Below are 18,922 nucleotides of genomic sequence, written 5' to 3'. Positions count from 1 at the left end.
ATGGATCTACAGGGTTCATTTCCAGCTTTCTAAACACTCGTTCTTCCCTCTTGCCATCTGCTAAGAAAACATGAATAAATGGGTGCATTATTTAGCAATTAACGAAAAGTACACTAAGTGGGTGATTTTAATGATTCATAAAGTTATTTTTGCTGGAAATGACATTGCAGGACCTAAATAGGCACTCTGCAAGGGTTTATTGGTTGGAACAAGACTGAAGCACATTTATTTGGACTGCCTAAACAAGTGATGACACCGAACATACATTATATTGCACAAAAAACCGTGTGAGCGTAACAAAACTCAAACAGACTCAGGGTAGTACAAAGTATCCACCTACCACATCCAGTGCACTATCACTCCCGATTAGAGACTACACGCACGCCCCACTCTTAGCACTTTATCATGCCTTAAATAGGGCTGTGGAATTATAAAGGAAGTCATTAGATTTAATTAGACCAATTAGATCCAAATTGGAACAGAATGATGCGGGTACATGCCACCAAACAACATGGCACCGATATAGTGAATCCTAATTGAAGTGCAGACTAGACAGAGGAAGGGATAAAATACAAACAGCAACAGGCACATTTACGAATAAAATTTAGCCTCAAAAGCAACAGAGACACCATTCCCGACCCATATATGCATGCATCAATCTCACAGAGAACTGGGGACCACACTGCCTTTTTTGTGATTGGCAGTGTTTAGAAGAAAATTACAGGCCTCCCTCCCCACAGGTTCAGCTGATTATTCTCAAAAGACAAGCCGAGCTCCACCATAATCTCCGTGTTTCCATGGGGTCCTGATTGTAGCACAGCCCTGGAAGTTTGATAGAGCAAACTTCAAAGGAATGAGCGAGGTAAGGTGCCTGCTCTCTCGGGATTGCGGTTGTGCAGGCGAGGGTATCGAAGCATGAATTATCTATTAGTGTGACTGATATTACAGCAGGGGCCCTATTTTGAGGCTGAAATAGACATATATATCATGAACTTGTGGCTGCGTGGCATTTTTCGTGCTGCCACTAAAGGCTGATAATCTAACGGAGTCATTAGACCACTCTTATTAGACCACATTCGATGAGCCATGGATGCACATAAATGTTACACGTCAAAACACACAGCACAGTTGAAATTACATAATCCACAAAAAATACACATCTTAAAAAGGAAAAATGAGTCTATTCATGCGGGAAAAGTACTAGTGAATCCATAGTGAAAAAAAAAAGTACGTTTAACTGCATATAAGACTTTAACCTTCCATGAAAATCAGCATGAAGACAAAACTGCCAACTGAGCGAGCTTTTTTTAGGCAAATTTCAAAGAAATGTGGGAGGAATCTCAAAGATCTGCAATAATATTCAGTGTGCACAGGCTCAGCATTTGGCAGACAGTTGCGCTTGAAGAGAAGGTACTAGATGATCCAAGAAAAACATTGTCGAGTCCCCCACCAGCCCCTTTCACAACAATGTACACAAGGCCAAACACTTCACAGCCACAATTTGCAGAACACAATAATGAGCGCAGCACATCACTTACTTATACTGCATAATTTTCAAGCTGTGAAACGAGACCCTGTGGAATTAAAATATGGCATTTGTATGGAGATTGTATTTTTGTCATCAACCACCACTTGCTTTGTGGACAACCATCCCAACTGCTTTAGAATACCACTGGGAAGGGAAGCCAAACGTTCCAATACCTCTTCAAACTTTCATTCCATCGTTATCCCCTCGCTGTCTCTATATTTGCTTTATATTCATCTGACTCGAATTTCACATGCTACTGTATGCCCTGCACCATAATCTTCCAATGCTACAACAATTTCCTCTTTTCTCAACCCAGAAAGGGTAGCTTGCCATCCTATCTGTGCCTTCTGTCTTGTTACTGTTCAGGGGTGACTGTCTGACCTGAAGAAAAAAAAGCCAGATGGCTTCTTTAACTAAGCTCTTGTCTGAAGCCCAAATATGTCTGTTGTCAGCACAGTAGGGGAACAAAAGAAGAACCCCTAAAATAACAGGATTAAAAAATCCAGATTGGGAAGATTTTGTCTACATGGCATAAGCACACATGAGGAGAGTTGCTAGTCCATTGCATGAGCCTTTAAGACCCTAAGGCAAGCTAATATCCTTTATTTCATCACACTTATCACAAAATCGTATCGAGTATTTAAGAATCCACAAATTAGTGGATTAGACATCCTAGCAAAAAAGATGATTAAACAAATCTTCATGCGAGACAACATTGGTGACCGGATATTTGAAAGTCTAGTTAAACCGATGACATACTCACAAAAACAGATATTTTAAGCTGTAAATATACCATTTAAAAGTTGGGGTCGGTAAATTATTATTTTTCTTTCATTATTTTTGAAAAGTTTTGATCAAAAGTATTTTATTTACCTAGATTGTTGGAGTGTATTGGTATATACTGTATATATAGGCAACAGTGTATGTGTTAGCCTATCATTTAGCCTATATTCTTCCACACGTAAAAGGCTTTCATGGCAGCAAATTGCTGCTGCGCTGTACTCTAGGTCAGTGTTTCCCAACCCTGTTCCTGGAGGCACACCAACACTACACATTTTCCAACTCTTCCTAATCGATCACACCTGAATCAGCTCATCAGCTCGTTAGTAGAGACTCCAAGACCAGAAATATATGGGTCAGAAAAGGGAGACATCCAAAATGTGCACTGTTGGTGTGCCTCAAGGAGCAGGGTTGGGAAACACTGCTCTAGGTAACAAACATAGTACCAAAATGTTTTGAAATTTTTAAATATATTGATTGAATGAAAAAAAATGTTGGATTGCCTTTTGATTTGTAATGTTATTCTGAATAAAAGTATTATAATATTACAAACTACAGATTTATGTATATAATAACTATATATTATATAATTATAATATCATTAGTAATTACTATAATTAGTAATATTTAGCACTAATGCATGAATATAGATATTACAAATATAGTATAATCCAGAGTAGAAATATATTAAATTACAAACAGTAAAATAATGTAGTTATACAGTACTGTTCTGTATACCGTAAATTGCATTACATTACAATTTGAATATATTTTTAATATTGCTGTCAATCAATAAAAAAGTAATAAAAATTAAATTCTGTAATTAATCACGATTAATCGCAACTAATATCAACGTTTTTAATATATTTTTAAATTGTAATAATTTCCCATATAATCTCCAAATTGATGTAAAAAGTAAAAATAACAAAAAAGGTAAATACTTTCAACTTTCATTTTTGTTAAATTGTATAAGTTTCATGATTTCAATTAATTAGGCATGCTTTATGATTATTCAAATTACAGAACATCATTAAAGTCCCCGTGAACCGGAAGTTGCAAACGACTTTTCTCCAGTGTTGTGACGTATTTCCGAGAGAAACGGAATACTAAATGAGGCAAAATGGTGGGCGTGGCTTTTTCCCAACTAGCACCTGATTGGATCTAGAAAAGTAGGTGTTTTTATTCAGCCTGTCTACTGTCAGTTGGAGGGGCGTGATTACGGATGTTAAGAAGACGCCCAAACCGTGAAACCTACGTCATCAGGCAAGGTCCTCCAACGCAGAGGGGAGGGGAAATTTCAGATTTTGATTAAAGATTACGAAGCCAAAAAAAATTTTTGTGTGGATTGACTTGCATGGATGAATTGTTCACCACAAAACGATCAATTTAGGCAAACAAAGTAAGTATGGTAAATTTTGAATTCATGGGGACTTTAAAACAAAGTCCAGATTAACTGATTTCAACAGCTGTGCTGCTTAATACTTTGTGGAGACCATGACTTGTTTTTTTTTTATTCTTTGAAGAATAGAATGTTCAAAAGAACAACAATTATTTGAAATAGTACATTAACAAAAAAAATTCTGTCACTTTTGATCAAATGCATCCTTGCTTAAAAATATATACACAAAAGCCATTTTCTTTAGCTTTGAAATGGTACAAATGTTAAGAACCAAACCACTTTTATAACAAACTCAGTAGATAAACAACTGGTATTTGGCAAAGTGCAAAATGATCAAGCACAGCCTGAACATTTCTACATTCCAATTTGCAGATCTGACTTGTGCGCCGATTCAGTGCTCGAGCATCGCTGTGAAATGAACATAACTACCCTCATAATAACCACACCACAAAAATGGAGCTGTAGCCAGAGACATTCACGCATTAAAGGTGACACTTTATTCTAAAGTGGTCACAGAGCACACATAAAGAAACTTCATAAGATGCTCAGCAATACCTTTAATGCAGCATATGGACAGTTCATTCCTGCTCTAAAGGACACTCTGGAAATGCTATGCTGAAATAAACTAAATCTCCCTAGGCCTGGAGTCTCTTCTTTATGTAAAAAGCACAATAACATGTCTTTGCTGATGGACAAATCTGACGGGGACATCAGTGGATGACAAAAATGACTGAAAGCAGCTTATTCCCAAACATATTGCGAGTCCATCAATGTGCTCTGAGTGACCGGATTACTGAATATCTGTTCAGGGAGTGCATAAAAACACATGATTACAGGCATTTGGGGCTTGATGTCTGCTATTCTATATTAAAGACGAATAGATTATTTTACAACACTGTTTTAATGCATAAGACGGTAAGAGTAACCATGTATTTTTCAATAATATCCATGTTTTGTAGTTTTTCCTTCAATTGGTTTATATTTGCTTCAGCGTAAAACTTCACTGTAATCAATGGCATAGCGTCTGGGCATGCAGGGTATGCACGTGCAAATGGGCCCGGGTGGATTGAGGGCCCGCCCAGGGGAACCTTTTAATTAAAAAAATAAATAAATAATTAATTAATTAATTTTTAATTCATGTCCACGATAAATATATTTTTTTATGCATGTCATCTGCAGAAATTTCCTGTTTCTCCATAATTTCTTGTGCGCATTTATTATTTTTTGCACCCCGCAGTTGCCTTAGAACTACGCCATCATTTTTTTAATGACGCTACATGACCGCGCCAAATTAAAAAAGAAAACACTTTGTGAGGTTAGTGGGGAGATAAAACAAAGACTTGTCTCCAGCCCTTCCACAACAGTTGATCGCATTCCATGCAGCCTTTAAAAGACAAATCTCTAGGATGACAACAGTTCAAGATTTGGCAAGTTTTTTAATTGTTGAGAACAACTATCACATCTAACTTCAGCGTCATGTGCACCATTTGAGTTCTCTTTCTTACCATTCCTGTTACTGTTCCTTAGGGGTGAAACGGTACACAGAAGTCACGGTTCGGTTCATACCTCTGTTCAGACATCATGGTTCAGTACGAGTTCGGTACATTGGAGGGAAAATGGTAAATGGACTGCATTTATATAGCACTTTTACAGACCCAATGGCCAGCAAAGCGCTTTACGTATTGCCTCGCATTCACCCATTCATTCACTCACCGACGGCAGTGTCAGCCATGCAAGGCACCATCCAGCTCGTCGGGAGCAGCTGGTGTTAGGTGTCTTGCTCATGGACACCTCGACACTTGGTCAGGTGGAACCGGGGATTGAACCACCAACCTTCCGGTTTGTAGACAACCTACATGAACCACTGAGCCACTGCCGCCCAAAATGCAGAAGGCAATTTTTTTTATTGTGAAAAAATCAGTTTTATTAATAAAGTAAAGGCATAGCACCAGTTTATTTGTAGTGCATTGACAATATTTTTATATAATTAGTTTATTAATTAAATTAATAAAAAGACCTTGAGATATGTTTGGTAATTGTACCTGAATGAATTTAAAATCAATGTGCTATATTTCATATCAATATATTTGTTTTGCTTAATTTTAATTAACACTAACTTTATTCTCAATCTCATCTGAATTATACATAATTTATTTCTGTATAAAATAATACTACCATTAAAAAACACATTTGATTTTCTTTTTTAATCAATGTAGAATGTGTAACTTAAAAATAAACAGATTAGTGCTCTGTTTGAGGACAAGAAATGAAAACCAATGCAATATGATGAATGTCCAAAAGATGGCACCCATAGACTGTTTTTAAATGGGTTGGATAAATAGATAAGATAACAGCTGTCTTGACTCATGAATGTTTTGCTGGTCAAACGGAAAAGATATATAGTTCTGATTTTTCCCCTCCCGTTTATCTACAACTCAGATCTAGAATTCCGAAGTGAAATAAAGTAGCGCTGTAATAATTTTTATTAATTAACCCGAGAAAGAGAAGTAGAGAGAGAGCCAGAGAGAGAGAGAGAGAGAGAGAGAGAGAGAGAGAGAGAGAGAGAGAGAGAGAGAGAGAGAGAGAGAGAGAGAGAGAGAGAGAGAGAGAGAGAGAGAGAGAGAGAGAGAGAGAGAGAGTGCGCGCGCACGCAAGTGAGTAACCTAATATTGAAGCTTGTTGGTTTAAATAATTGTAACCCAAAATTGCGATCTTAAAGAGGCCGGCGGGTCCCCACCACTCGCCATACTTGTCCTTAGTACTGCTATCTCTGACTCACTCACTGGACCGTAGTCGACCTGACAAAAAACTGCATACATACAGAGAATGTCTAATAGAGAGCTTAAGTCCCTTCCCTCCGCTTCCGGCTTATGGGACTTTATTTCGGAAAAAATATGTATGGTAGTCAATGGCGAGAGACAACTTATCTTTTTATTCCGTCTGAACTGTGCCCTGTATTACACATGATGTTTGCCAATTTAAAAGATAATTATGAAAGTCAAGAAAGTTGCAGTTTGTCATAAAACAGAAGAGTAACAAATGTGAAAATCGCTCAATGACCTACATCTCCCGGAAAGCGCAATCACGAGCAATATCTGTTGCTCGTATGTGTGCAGTCTGGTACAAAACACTCAGGCATGACGGCGTAACGTTACGATTATAACGTAAGACTATAGAAAAAATTACAGACGTTAGCTTCAGTAAAGTTAGCTTCAATCATTGAGAGAAAATGTGCACCTTTTGGGTTTGTAGTCTTTGTAATTACGTATTTTCAGTCTTATACCTCAACAGGTTTACATCAAACTGCGACTTTCTTGACTTTAAAATGTATCTTTTAAAGGCACACTGTGGAACTTTTCAACCTTTATAATATATTACCAAAACCCATTGAGATGGTACATCGACTTACAATAGGTTGAATGACACGTCTGCCGAAGCCCGAAGGTGTCTGTATCGCTTTTCCTAGCACTATGTAACTTCGGGGTTCGGGTAGGAACCCGAGCACAAAAAGAACTAAAAAATTCGACCGCTTTACGGCATACGTCACTTCCCCCACCACCCACAACTTCCTCAGATTCTGACGTGAGTGCTCAACTCGCGTTTGATTGCCGTCTGTATGTTTTCGTCATGGCCGAACCAACAGCTACAAGGAAGAAGGCAAAGGTTTTGTCAGAGGACACTAAAAAAAAGAAAAAGGCATAGTGACAAATGAAAAGCCAGGACGAGGATCACCATTGGTCCAGCGTTCGCTCGCTGGCGTGAGCTACAGGAGGAGGATGGGTGCCCGACCGATGCTAACGCTTGCCTGCACACAAATGCCGTTTCCAAGGTGACACAGATAAATCAAATAAGCAGTGTAGTATTTTCTGGTATTCCGGCCACAGCCGATGGTGTTATGAGTGTAATAAAATGCCCACAGCCCATTGTTCATTTCTACACACAAACACAGCCCGCCACAGTGCAGGGCTCGCACAAATAAAATCGACTCATGTCAAATGTACATTAAATGTAGTGAACGTTCCCACGACTCAGTGCCCACAAACACTACACACAACATGTCCCACGGTTTCTGTAAAACGAAACCAACACACATAAGTTACAGTCAGCTCAGGCCGACGGTGATTTTAGTGCAGTAAATGTGCCCGGCCCGCCGTCCCGCGCCCACATTCACTCACAGACATGTTAGCACTAAGCCGCTCGCTCTCTCTCAGCAGACTGCTATAAGAGATCGAGCGCGGCCAGGCTGCCCGCCTCAAACACTGCAAGCACACACAATCTAAAGACACGGGAAGCTGACCCACTGTCTATGGGCGGACCGGTTGACTTTTTGTTGACTTTTGCGACAGTGCTGCGGAGCTTGTGGCCTCTAGGGACGCTAGACGTGAAAGTTACAGGTCGAGCGCCACTAGTGGCCAAAAGTTCCGCAGTGTGCCTTTAAATTGACAAACATCGTATGTGTAATTCAGAGCACAATTCAAACGAGATCAAAATATTTGTTGTCTCTCGCCATTTGTCACGTTTTCTGTGTTTAGTTCAGTTTTGCGTTCTTGTTTACCCTTGTCTTTGTGATTTTGGTTCAGTCCTGTTAGTTTTCCCGGTCTGTCTAATTTAGTAATCCCCATCACCTGAGTTCAGTTAATTATCCCGTTAGTCCCCGTTCATTTAAGCCCTGTGTTTTCCCTCAGTGTTGGTTGATCGTCGTCCTTGTATGGTTGTTTTCACTGAAGTCTTGTTCTTTTGTTCCTGTATGTTCCAGAAAGTTAAATTTGTAAATAAGTCAACTATACTGCTATTCCTGTGTCCTCGTCTTCAGCTACCTGCAACAACCTGACAGAACGATCAACCCTTTACCGAAAAGAAAAAAAACGAATATGAGCAGAAGGAGAAAAAAGAACAAGATGAGCCCCATTAAAACACCTATCCTCTTCCAAGAGGAGCACTCTCTAGAAGAGTATGCGGGGCTGTACCTAGAGTTATATGATGATGTGACTCAGAATGAAGAGGAACTGAAACAGAGTTTCTGGGGTGGTCTAAAGGACCCGCTAGCCCAGATAATTCTGGTGAAGGACCTCAGTATGTCCTTTTTGGAGTTTGTGGATCACACACTGTGGGCGTGTGGATCCACATACCTCGTGGAAGATCTCCCACTCCAACCGGTTCCAAGTCCGGTCTGCCCGCCTGAGCCCATCCCCTACCCACCAGAGCCTGAGCCCATCGCCTGCCCGCCAGAGCCGGAGCCAGTGTCTGCTGTTCCTGAGCCGGAGCCAGTGTCTGCTGCTGTTCCTGAGCCGGAGCCAGTGTCTGCTGTTCCTGAGCCGGAGCCAGTGTCTGATGTTCCTGAGCCAATGTTTGTTTCTGTGTTTGTGTCTGTCCTTGTGGCCGCTACTGTTCTAGTGGCTCCTGAGCCGGTGTCTGTTCCTGAGCCGGTGTCTGTTCCCGAGCCGGTGTCTGTTCCCGTTCCGGAGCCGGTGTCTGTTCCCGTTCCTGAGCCGGTGTCTGTTCCCGAGCCAGTGTTTGTTTCTGTGCTTGTGTCAGTCTTTGTGGCTGTTACTGTTCTAGTAGCTGCTAAACCTTGAGCCGGGGGGGCTATACGCCTTCGCCGTGGTCGGCCAAAGACCCACGGAGGCCTGAAAAAAGATCACCACCACGGCCACCCAAAGGGTCCTCACCGCCACGGCCGCCCGAAGGGTCCGACAGCTCCGCCCTGGATGCCCGAGGGTCCGACAGCTCCGCCCTAGACGCCCGAGGGTCCGACAGCTCCGCCCTGGACGCCCGAGGGTCCGACAGCTCCGCCGTGGCCACGCTCACAGCCAGCTCTGCCGTGGCCACGCCCACAGCCTGCTCCGCCGTGGCCACGCCCACAACCTACTCCGTCATGGCCACCCCCACAGCCTGCTCCGTCATGGCCACGCCCACAGCCTGCTCCGTCATGGCCACGCCCATAGCCTGATCCGCCATGGCCACGCCCACAGCCCGTTCCACCCCGGTTCCCCGAGCTACCAGCTCCGCTCTGGAGGCTTCCCGTCCCTGCACTACCATGCCCTCGTCAGCCTCCAGGGCGCCCACCCTCCCACCCCTTTGGATGTTATACGGCGCGAGGACGCGCCTTTGGGGAGGGGGAGGTTCTGTCACGTTTTCTATGTGTTTAGTTCAGTTTTGCGTTTTAGTTTCCCCCTGTCTTTGTGATTTTGGTTCAGTCCTGTTAGTTTTCCCGGTCTGTCTAATTTAGTAATCCCCATCACCTTAAATTTGTAAATAAATCAACTATACTGCTATTCCTGTGTCCTCGTCTTCAGCTACCTGTAACAACCTGACACCATTGACTACCATACAATATTTTTCCGAAATAAGGTCCCATGGTAGTCGACCGGAAGGGGAGGGACTCTCTAAAGTCCGGAGCTCGCCTAAAGCGGGGCTACAGATTATGTGTCCCTAAAGAACCCGCGTATCTAACAGTAGTTAAGTATTACATTAATTAATTTGCACGTGAGTTTTATTTATTTTTATACTGTGTATTCTCCGTGTAAATTCATGCACCGAACCGTGAAGCCCGTACCGGTTCGGTTCAATACGAATACATGTACCGTTCCACCCCTACTGTTCCTTCAGGAAAGCGCTTTTCAAAGCTGAATCTAATAAAAAATTATTTGCGGAGCACCATGTCGCAGAACAGACTATCGGGACTAGCAATTCTTTCCATTGAGAATGCACAAAGCCGTGAATTAAACACCAAGGACATCGTGGATGAATTTTCCTAAAGAAAGGCCCGGAAAATGCAACTAAAATTAGTGAGTAGTTTTTTGGGCCACCGTGCTAAGATCGTTTGTGTTTGCATTGCATGCAGTAGTTTAGTATTATCATTGGCTGAGTCTTGGTTATTTTAGACTTTTTTTAGTTCCATTCTGGGGTGCGTTTCCCAAAAGCATCATTGGCTAACTATGATCGCAATTTCCATTGAACTCTATAGGTAACGGCAGAACTTGCGACCATAGTTGGCTTTGGGAAACACACCCCAGGTTGTGAAAAGTTGTTGGGTAGAGTGGGCTTTATTTATGGTATTATTGGTATGGTATTTTCTTGATAGGCTACAGTGAACATCTATAAATGTATCTTCGATGTACTTAGGGGGAGGGGTCTAGGGAAGCCCATACAAATATTTTTGGCATATGGGCCCGGGACTGACTTGCTACGCCACTGACTGCAATACTATGTAGATATGCAATACTGGTTCTCTGCACATGCACAGTATCTACTTAACTAATGCGGAATTCTACACCCATCTGTATAGCTCATTTGTACAAAGCCCCTAACGGTAAACAGTCTGTGATTACTGACTATATTTTAGGGATCAGTCACAATAGTCCAACAACCACCTATTTAACACTATTTTGTTTCTTTCGCTGCCATGGACATAAGTAACAAACCACTTGACTTGACTCAAGATTTATAAGGTAAGGCTACTCCATTTGTTCAATATGTGCCAAAAAACAATCAATTCTCCTAAAATGTTTCAAGTGAATCCAGATCATTAATAAACGTTAAATGCAATTCTAACCTGCCTTTGATACTGACATGAAAACTACGATCCCTGTGGCAAGTTAGCAAATACAAACACTATTTTTAATCTGATGTTGACCCAAGACATGCCACTTCCAGAGTACTGAGAAATTCTTGCCGTGTGGTTAGATGAATCGCAGATCACCCCAGCGGGCCACCGTACAGCATTTCACCAGACAGAGATTACAGCCTGACCTATTTTGTTTTATAAGGAAAAACGAATCCTTTTGACATAGTAGGTCAAATGGCTAAATTTTTTCATTGTAAAACAAACATTGCCTGTATGCACTGCCTTTCACATTTGCTCAAGTGTGACCTGATAAAATAATATTAATAAACCCTAAGGTAGTGTGAAGGGGATAGAATGATGAGTGCCAGCCGTGCTGATATAAAGCCCCAGCAATCTTAAATAAGTAGATGAAACGGGGAGTGAGATACAAATTGTAATGTACCCAATGATTCAATGTCAGACCACAATAAAATGACAAGCGCAAAAAAATAGGCTAGCCAAGCGCTTGTACATTGGCTGTAATGAATGGACTGAAACTCCAAAAGATTGCGTGCACATTTATCTTTTTGTCTGCATGCTGCGACTCAAAGCTACAAAAAGCTCTGAACAATACAAGCTGTGAACAAAGAGAACTATCAAAGAACAAATTGTTATACAGAAAGAAGAGCCAACAACTTCCAAGCCATTTAACATCTTCAATGGATCCAACAAGTTCAATTCTTGCTGGATGGACTAAATATGTAATCCAGCGTCCTGAGATTTCCGAACTATGAACAGACCAACCTCCAAGCATTTGACTGTGCAGTGATTTCTGAACCAAAGAGTCATCTTTTATCTTCATGTGTACTGCAAGAGGAAAAACTCATTGGTGCTTATCAGAGAGCACTAAATCCTTATTTGTACAGCTAGAAAATAAATGGATGTGCTTCCCAAGGGACCTTACTTTATGATAACAATTACAGTACATATCTTCTGTCTCTTGATGGGAAATAGATATATTTTGAGAAAAGAGCAGCGATTAACCTTATACACAAGACATCTGAGTGGGTGAATTGGTCTTAATGGTAATGCTAATGGGTGCTAGTAATCTCAATTTAATGAGAACTTGCTAAGTGTGAGCTGCAATATAATGATGTGTTAAACTGCTCTATCATCAGCAGCTCTCCAACAAAGGATGGGATGTGGGAAGTTGTAGTGGTGCGGTGTTTCACAATTTGACCCTTTGGTTCACCAGCTGTCTGCAAAACAATTTCGCAGTCACACTGAGCGTTAAAAAAACGGTCTCAGCTTCCACCAAGCGTCAAGGTGCAACTGCATAATGACAGATTATAAATAATGTTCAATGAAACAACTCAATGATTGAAATAAATTGCCTTTTTTGTCTGTCTCTAAAATTAAAGGAAACAAATATATAATACATAAATATGTCAAATGAATATTTCATATAATCTATTTATCTGATAATGTAGATTAAGATATGAATTAATAAAAACTTGTCTGATGTCTGAGAACTGAGAAAGGAACTGTCTGAGAACTACTAAAATGCAATTAAGTGTCTGAAGCATTTTTTAAAGCACGTTTTGTTTGATAGTCATCTTTTGGGTGATACATGGAGCGGCTGATTCCATGACAATGAATTCTTGGGGATTCTCTTACTCAGCAAAGAAGCATCCCGGTTTGGCTTCTGTACAATAAAGCATCCTTGTTGGATATTTCACCCAAACAAAGAGCAATTTAGAAGAAATTAGGATCAAACAACTCATATGCTGGTCAGCAAGGCATGTATTTTGCCTTTGTGGCCTCCATTGTGCAGAAACAAGGGAATGTTACAGAATTTTAATCAAGACACAACTGCCTTTATTTACTGAAATATATACATAATTTAATCCATGAGCCATGTTCACAATGGGTTTGAATAGGGGCTTTTGTCTTTGTCAAAGTCATTGAGTTCATTGATCATCTAGTGGTTGAGTTTTGTATTGCTTTCAGCATCTTGACTCATCAATCATTATCATCACGTCTGTCAAAGTGGTGTTTAGGTTGAGGCACCTAACCTGACCTTTGCTTAAAGTATTTTTCTCCAATTCAAAACATCCAATCCAAACGACAATTTATCTCTCGCTGATTTTTTAATCATGACACGCACAGCATTTCATTTTCAGTCACCAAATAATTGAGCCATGCCATAAACTTAGCAACTGAGCGAAATGTTATAATAGAAATATATGCCATATGACACCATAAGAATGTCTGTCATCGCCTCACACACCACACGTATAACAAAAACATTACCAATAACACCAGTAATCTCTCTATATAGCCCAAACTGAAAGAATTAAGAGAGCTCTAGTCTCTCCTTTCGCTGTCATTTTTACAGAGCAAAGCAACCAATCAATAGCGAGGCGGGCATGGCAGATTCCAGCCGTAATCCTCAAAATATTCTTATGTGGATTAGCTTCTCCCCCAGCCATTTTCATTTTCACTCTGTAAGGTATTAGTCTGACAGCCAAGTGGAGCAAAACAAATAATAGACACTTCAAATGGGAAGAAACGTCTAATAACAGCAACCTGGTTAAGCTGCTGCTTGCCTTTTCTCTATTTCCATACTTGTTTGCTGCAGGCCCTAAACAAATTATATGTGCTATATGTTGTGTACTAAACGTTCATCTAATTTGAAAGCAGTATCACTGGCTAATGGAAAACTAAGGGATTCCTTGAAATGTGAGACTATTGTCAAAGCAGGGCTAAAGCATAAACCTCTGTCCTTTACATTCAAAGACACTGTGTGGAAACACAAAAGCACAATTAAACAATGCTTAAAGCCTCCAAACAATGGGCACAGAAGAGACTCCAATCATTTAAAGAGTCAGAGGGGGTAGTAAGAGTAAATTGATGGAGATTTTGTACAAGTTTGGAAGCAACAGTGATGGTTAGCTATATAGGAAATGCTAGAGGTCACATTATAAAAGGCATTAAAGTAATTATAATGGTTCAAGTCAAAATTATAATTAGAAAAGGTTTGTTTTCTCTAGCACCGAGGGTGCTAATGCAAACATAGTTCAAACCCTTTATCATATATCATATCATAATATTTTGCTACAGTCATGTAAACACAAAAAAACACACTGTTATACATTTAGGCAAGAGTCAACTGTTTAATGAGCATAGATATGCCCCCTACGTAATATGCCAGTTTCTGTTAGAAATATTGACTGCCACCAACACACAGCTGGTCAAGTAATGATAGGCTAACCAACACAAAAGGTTTGCAGAAAAAACTGTATTACTCATAACATTATACTGACTCCACACTAAAAGACAAGTGGTGACAGATCAAATAATAGATGATAGTGTAACATGTCGATTTCAGAATGATTGCAAGATCGCTATAATAATTTGTCTATTGCGCAAAAATCATTCTATGAGGACATCAAGAAACTCGATAAGAAAACCGGTTTTTCATGCTATAGCCTATCTCTCTACACTATCGCTGGCACCAAGCACAGCAACGAAACGCATAAAGAAAGGTAAGGGTAAAGAAAGTCCCTTGTTTTGACACGATGTGATTTTCTAATCACGGACTATTTCTCCTAAGTGAAAGCAGGTATATGATTGCACACGTTGTCTGAGCATCGTTATCCGGAGGGATAAAGTCATACACCATCTACACACTGCATACGAGCGACTACAAGTTACAATTGTCGCAAAGGGACAAAACGCTCACGAAGAGATGCTTAGCCCATATGCAGCTTCTAAGCAGAAGCAGCACGAGCATCGACCAAGACGTTATTATTTTTCCAAGCGAAGAGACCTGCACTTGTTGACTACGTTTGAACACTACGAATTCTGTTGACAAGAATGAATGGCATATACTATGACCCAGCAAACAAGGGACGTCCCCCGGACGTTTCAAACGTCCCCTTAGGTCCGCATTAGGTCCGCTTTGTAACGTTCCCGATCGGACGTTCGGAGGACGTCCGCACTTGGTCCCATTTGTAACGTTCGCTGACGGACATTCCGATGACGTTCGCATTTGGTCCGCTTTGTAACGTTCGCTGAAGGACATTCCGATAACGTTCGCATTTGGTCCATTTTGTAACGTTCGCTGACGGACATTCCGATGACGTTCGCATTTGGTCCATTTTATAACGTTCGCTGACGGACGTTCTGAGGACATTTGTCCGGGCCAGTTTGCGAACGTCCCTATTTCGTCCCTCACCTGGCATTTCCATGACAACACTTGCAAAATCCAGTCGCCCATGCGTTTGCCATCATCAACTGACACTTTGCAACTCAGACAAACGAATGATTAAACTAAAATATAAATGCAAATATTTGCATTAATTGTAAAATTAAGTTCATGTTAAAAATGTTAGTGTTTTAATGTTAAGATAATAACTTTCATGTAAATTATATCACTAATTAAAGATGTAATAAAACCACGAGTCTGTTTTCACCCGTTATAATTTAAACATCAAAAACATGAAAATTGATTCAATTGAATATGAGCTATTTATAAAGGCTATTCCACATGCACGAAGAGGTTGAATCCCAGGAGCTCTAAAAGAATGCATCGACTTCAAATGATGAATGCAGCCAAGGAAAACGTGAAGAATGAAAAATTGCTGGAAAGAAAGTGGAGAGTAACACGGTAAGACAAATAAAAGTATCCTTAACATTTACCTGTCAAACTGTTGGTCAGGCGAAGGTGACTGGTTTTATTAAAAATAATATATTTTAGGAAAAATATTGTTCTAATTATTGATAGCACATGCAGATCAAATAACACAAAAAAAATTGGAGAAACAAGCAAGTGACGATCAAATCATAGGATCAAATGCACCTAAGCGAGTGACGTCATTCCTTATGTATGCGGTTTGTATCACAGTCTATGGTTTGTATCCATGGCAACGCTCAGCTGCGTAGCGTAGTGACAGTTAACGGTCCTCCTCAGACGCAGCCTTATTGTGTTTTCTCTGTCCGTCGTCTGTCTAAAGGTATTTTTAATTTTTAGGTTATTATAAATTAGTTACCATAACCACTGTCCGTCTTTAAATTATATGAAAATGTTACCTTTTAAAACGTTTGCTGAAGTTGTCCGCAATGTACCGCTGATAACCGTTATGCCTAACACTACGAAGCTAACGTTAAATGTAGCTGAAATGAGACAACGTTATATTCCATTTGGATAAAATCATAACTGAATATGTTTATTTTGTTGTTTTAGGGCCAAAGGGGGAGAATTGCCATCGGATTAATCCCACAGCTGACCGACAAACACACACACACACAGCTGCCAGCGCATTTGAAGACACATGTGAACTTCGTTTCAGCTGGAAACTTGGCAACTAGACACGCAACACACACACACGCACTTTTTTTGTTTATGAAAATAAAAGTATTTTTGTTTCCTGATATTCCTTGTTGTGTGTTTGTTCCTTGGTTGTTCGATTTTGTGTTATCAGACTAATGCTACACTATAAAAGGGTCTTAAGATGTTAAAAGGACTTCTAGTGAATGTTCCGTAAAGGTCCCCGAAAGTTTTCTAAACGTCCCGCGAACGTCCCCCACGACGTCCTGCGAACGTTTAAAGAACCCTACACGAAGACGTTCAGGGGACGTTCGCAGTGGACGTTCAGGGGACGTTCTGGGGACGTTTTTTTGTTAGCTGGGGACCCTCTTCTATAAAGAATAGTATTCTATAAGGAAAGCGGGTATAAAATATAAGAGCGGGTAAATAAAAGGTCAGTCTGTTAGAGACTGCGTTGAATGACGGAGGAAATTGGCAGTGCCACGAGCAACAAAACATCCCCTAAGCAGCGAAGACCATGCGAATTATTCTAATGTTTTCCAAAATGTGATGTGTTTGTTTTAACCACAGCCCCTAAAGTTTGGATATATCAAGAAATGAGAACAGTAGGCTACAGAGAAACAGCGCGCGGATGCAGCCAGTTTAGAGCGAGCGGTCACACTCAAATGCGCTACTCTGACTTAAAGGGACGGTTCACACAAAAATGACACTTCTGTAATTTATTCGCCCTCATGTTGTTCCATGTGGAGTCCCAAAGCTGTATGACTATATTTCTTCCGTGGGGCACAAAAAAGACGCAAAAATGTTAGACTGACAGCCTCGGTCACCATTCACTTTCATTGCATCTTTTTCCATAAAATAAAAGTGAATGGTGACTGAGGCTGTCATTCTGCCTAACATCTCCTTTTGTGTTCCACAGAAGACGGATTTGAAAGAACAAGAGGAACAGCAAATGACGACCATTTTAAATCTTAGGAGAAGTGTCCCTTTAAAATAAAAACATAAGGTGATAAACAAACGACGTTCATGGGTATTCCTAAACTTATTCCTTAAACTTAAAGGAACTTATTAACATGCTTATGCGAGCTGCATGAAGCCGATGCATCGCGTTCCGTGATGCAGATGCAACTGCTGTATCTTTTCACAATCCATTCCAATGACTTGCAAGCTCGCAAGGACTCAAAACGACTGCAATTAATAAAATGTGATTCGAGAACCAAAAACAAGAACAAATGTCACTTAAAGAAACAAATTGATCAACAAATCCATTACAATAATCCATTGGAACAGAAGCTGTTAGCCTATTTCAGAACGCAGCTTTGCGTTCAATAAAGGTCAGTGTATGTTTCGCTCGCCAAAAGGCTGCTAATATAGTGAAAACATATTTACAATGTATCTGGTTCTATCTTTACCGCATCTAATTTGCTGGTGAAACAATTTCAGTTTATGTAAGGAAGAGAAACATCCCGCTTCCCCCGCACGAGAGACCCGCAGGAAAAGCAATTCCAGACTTTATCGCGTCAAAGTTAACAGAAATGAAAAGAAAACCCACATTTCACACGACCGCTTCAGTTTCGACAACACATATGTAACTTTGTAACCCGTCGGTACTTTGAACTATCACTTTCAACCAAGACGCCACACACTGTGTAGGCTACAAATCTCCGCAGGCGGCGAATGTCCGTCGAGCTGGCTCAACCATTTTTGCCTTAAAATACAAGCAGATTAAAGGAAAAGCACAGTTCCTACCTGTATGGATAGCTGCCGAAATGGTGAATAAAATGAGGAGAGTAGCGAGAGATCCGTTGCTCGTGTTCGCCATGTTGGACACCTGCTTCATTCTGAAGCTTGTGAGTGAGTTGAGCTTCACCTAGAGCAACGGGAGCTGCGCGTTATGAGATGCTGGGAAAGGGCGGGAACAAACACCCATTCAAAAGAACGTCAATGCATTTAATACAATCCTTATAGCCTACTGAACCGGGTCTCTTGATGTTATTGAATAGATTTTTTTAAAGACAAATTTGTTTGTTTCTGTAAAAACACCCTGTTGATCAGAAGAAAAAGGCTTCCCTGCCCCTCCAAAAAAAAAGTGCAATGGTAAACATTATATTTTTCGGCAGAATGTCATCAGTGCAGTTATTATAGGCTACAGTTAGCCTACTGTGTTTATTGTTAATAAAACTATAACTTAAACAATAAACAATTAAACTGTATCAATATGTATATTTTGGATATCATTCAAACTATCATAATAATAATATACTAATAATACAATTTTCAGTGGTAGCCTACTAATACCACTGTAGCTGTGCTAACTATAACAACATATTTAAGTAG

At 40.4% G+C, this 18,922-nt stretch overlaps 1 protein-coding gene across 5 annotated transcripts in view; it reads right to left on the bottom strand.

The window, feature by feature from the left end:
- Positions 1–18,483, bottom strand: part of cadm1a (cell adhesion molecule 1a) — a 309,712-nt gene extending 291,229 nt beyond the window's left edge. For 3 of the 5 annotated variants that reach the window (XM_056263058.1, XM_056263061.1, XM_056263059.1), the window contains exon 1: positions 18,335–18,483. In XM_056263058.1, coding sequence (XP_056119033.1) covers positions 18,335–18,425 — 91 coding nt within the window. In that variant the 5' untranslated portion in view covers positions 18,426–18,483. The remainder of the gene's footprint in view (positions 1–18,334) is intronic. The other 2 variants (XM_056263060.1, XM_056263062.1) reach the window with 1 other exon arrangement.
- Between the last annotated feature and the right edge of the window lie 439 nt (positions 18,484–18,922).

The sequence above is a fragment of the Rhinichthys klamathensis genome, unplaced genomic scaffold, assembly GCF_029890125.1.
Source record: "Rhinichthys klamathensis goyatoka isolate OS25496 unplaced genomic scaffold, OSU_Roscu_1.1 h1tg000197l_1, whole genome shotgun sequence".
Classification (NCBI taxonomy): Eukaryota; Metazoa; Chordata; class Actinopteri; order Cypriniformes; family Leuciscidae; genus Rhinichthys; species Rhinichthys klamathensis.
Note: the sequence above shows the minus strand (reverse complement) of the source record. Positions and strands in the feature narration are given on the sequence as shown.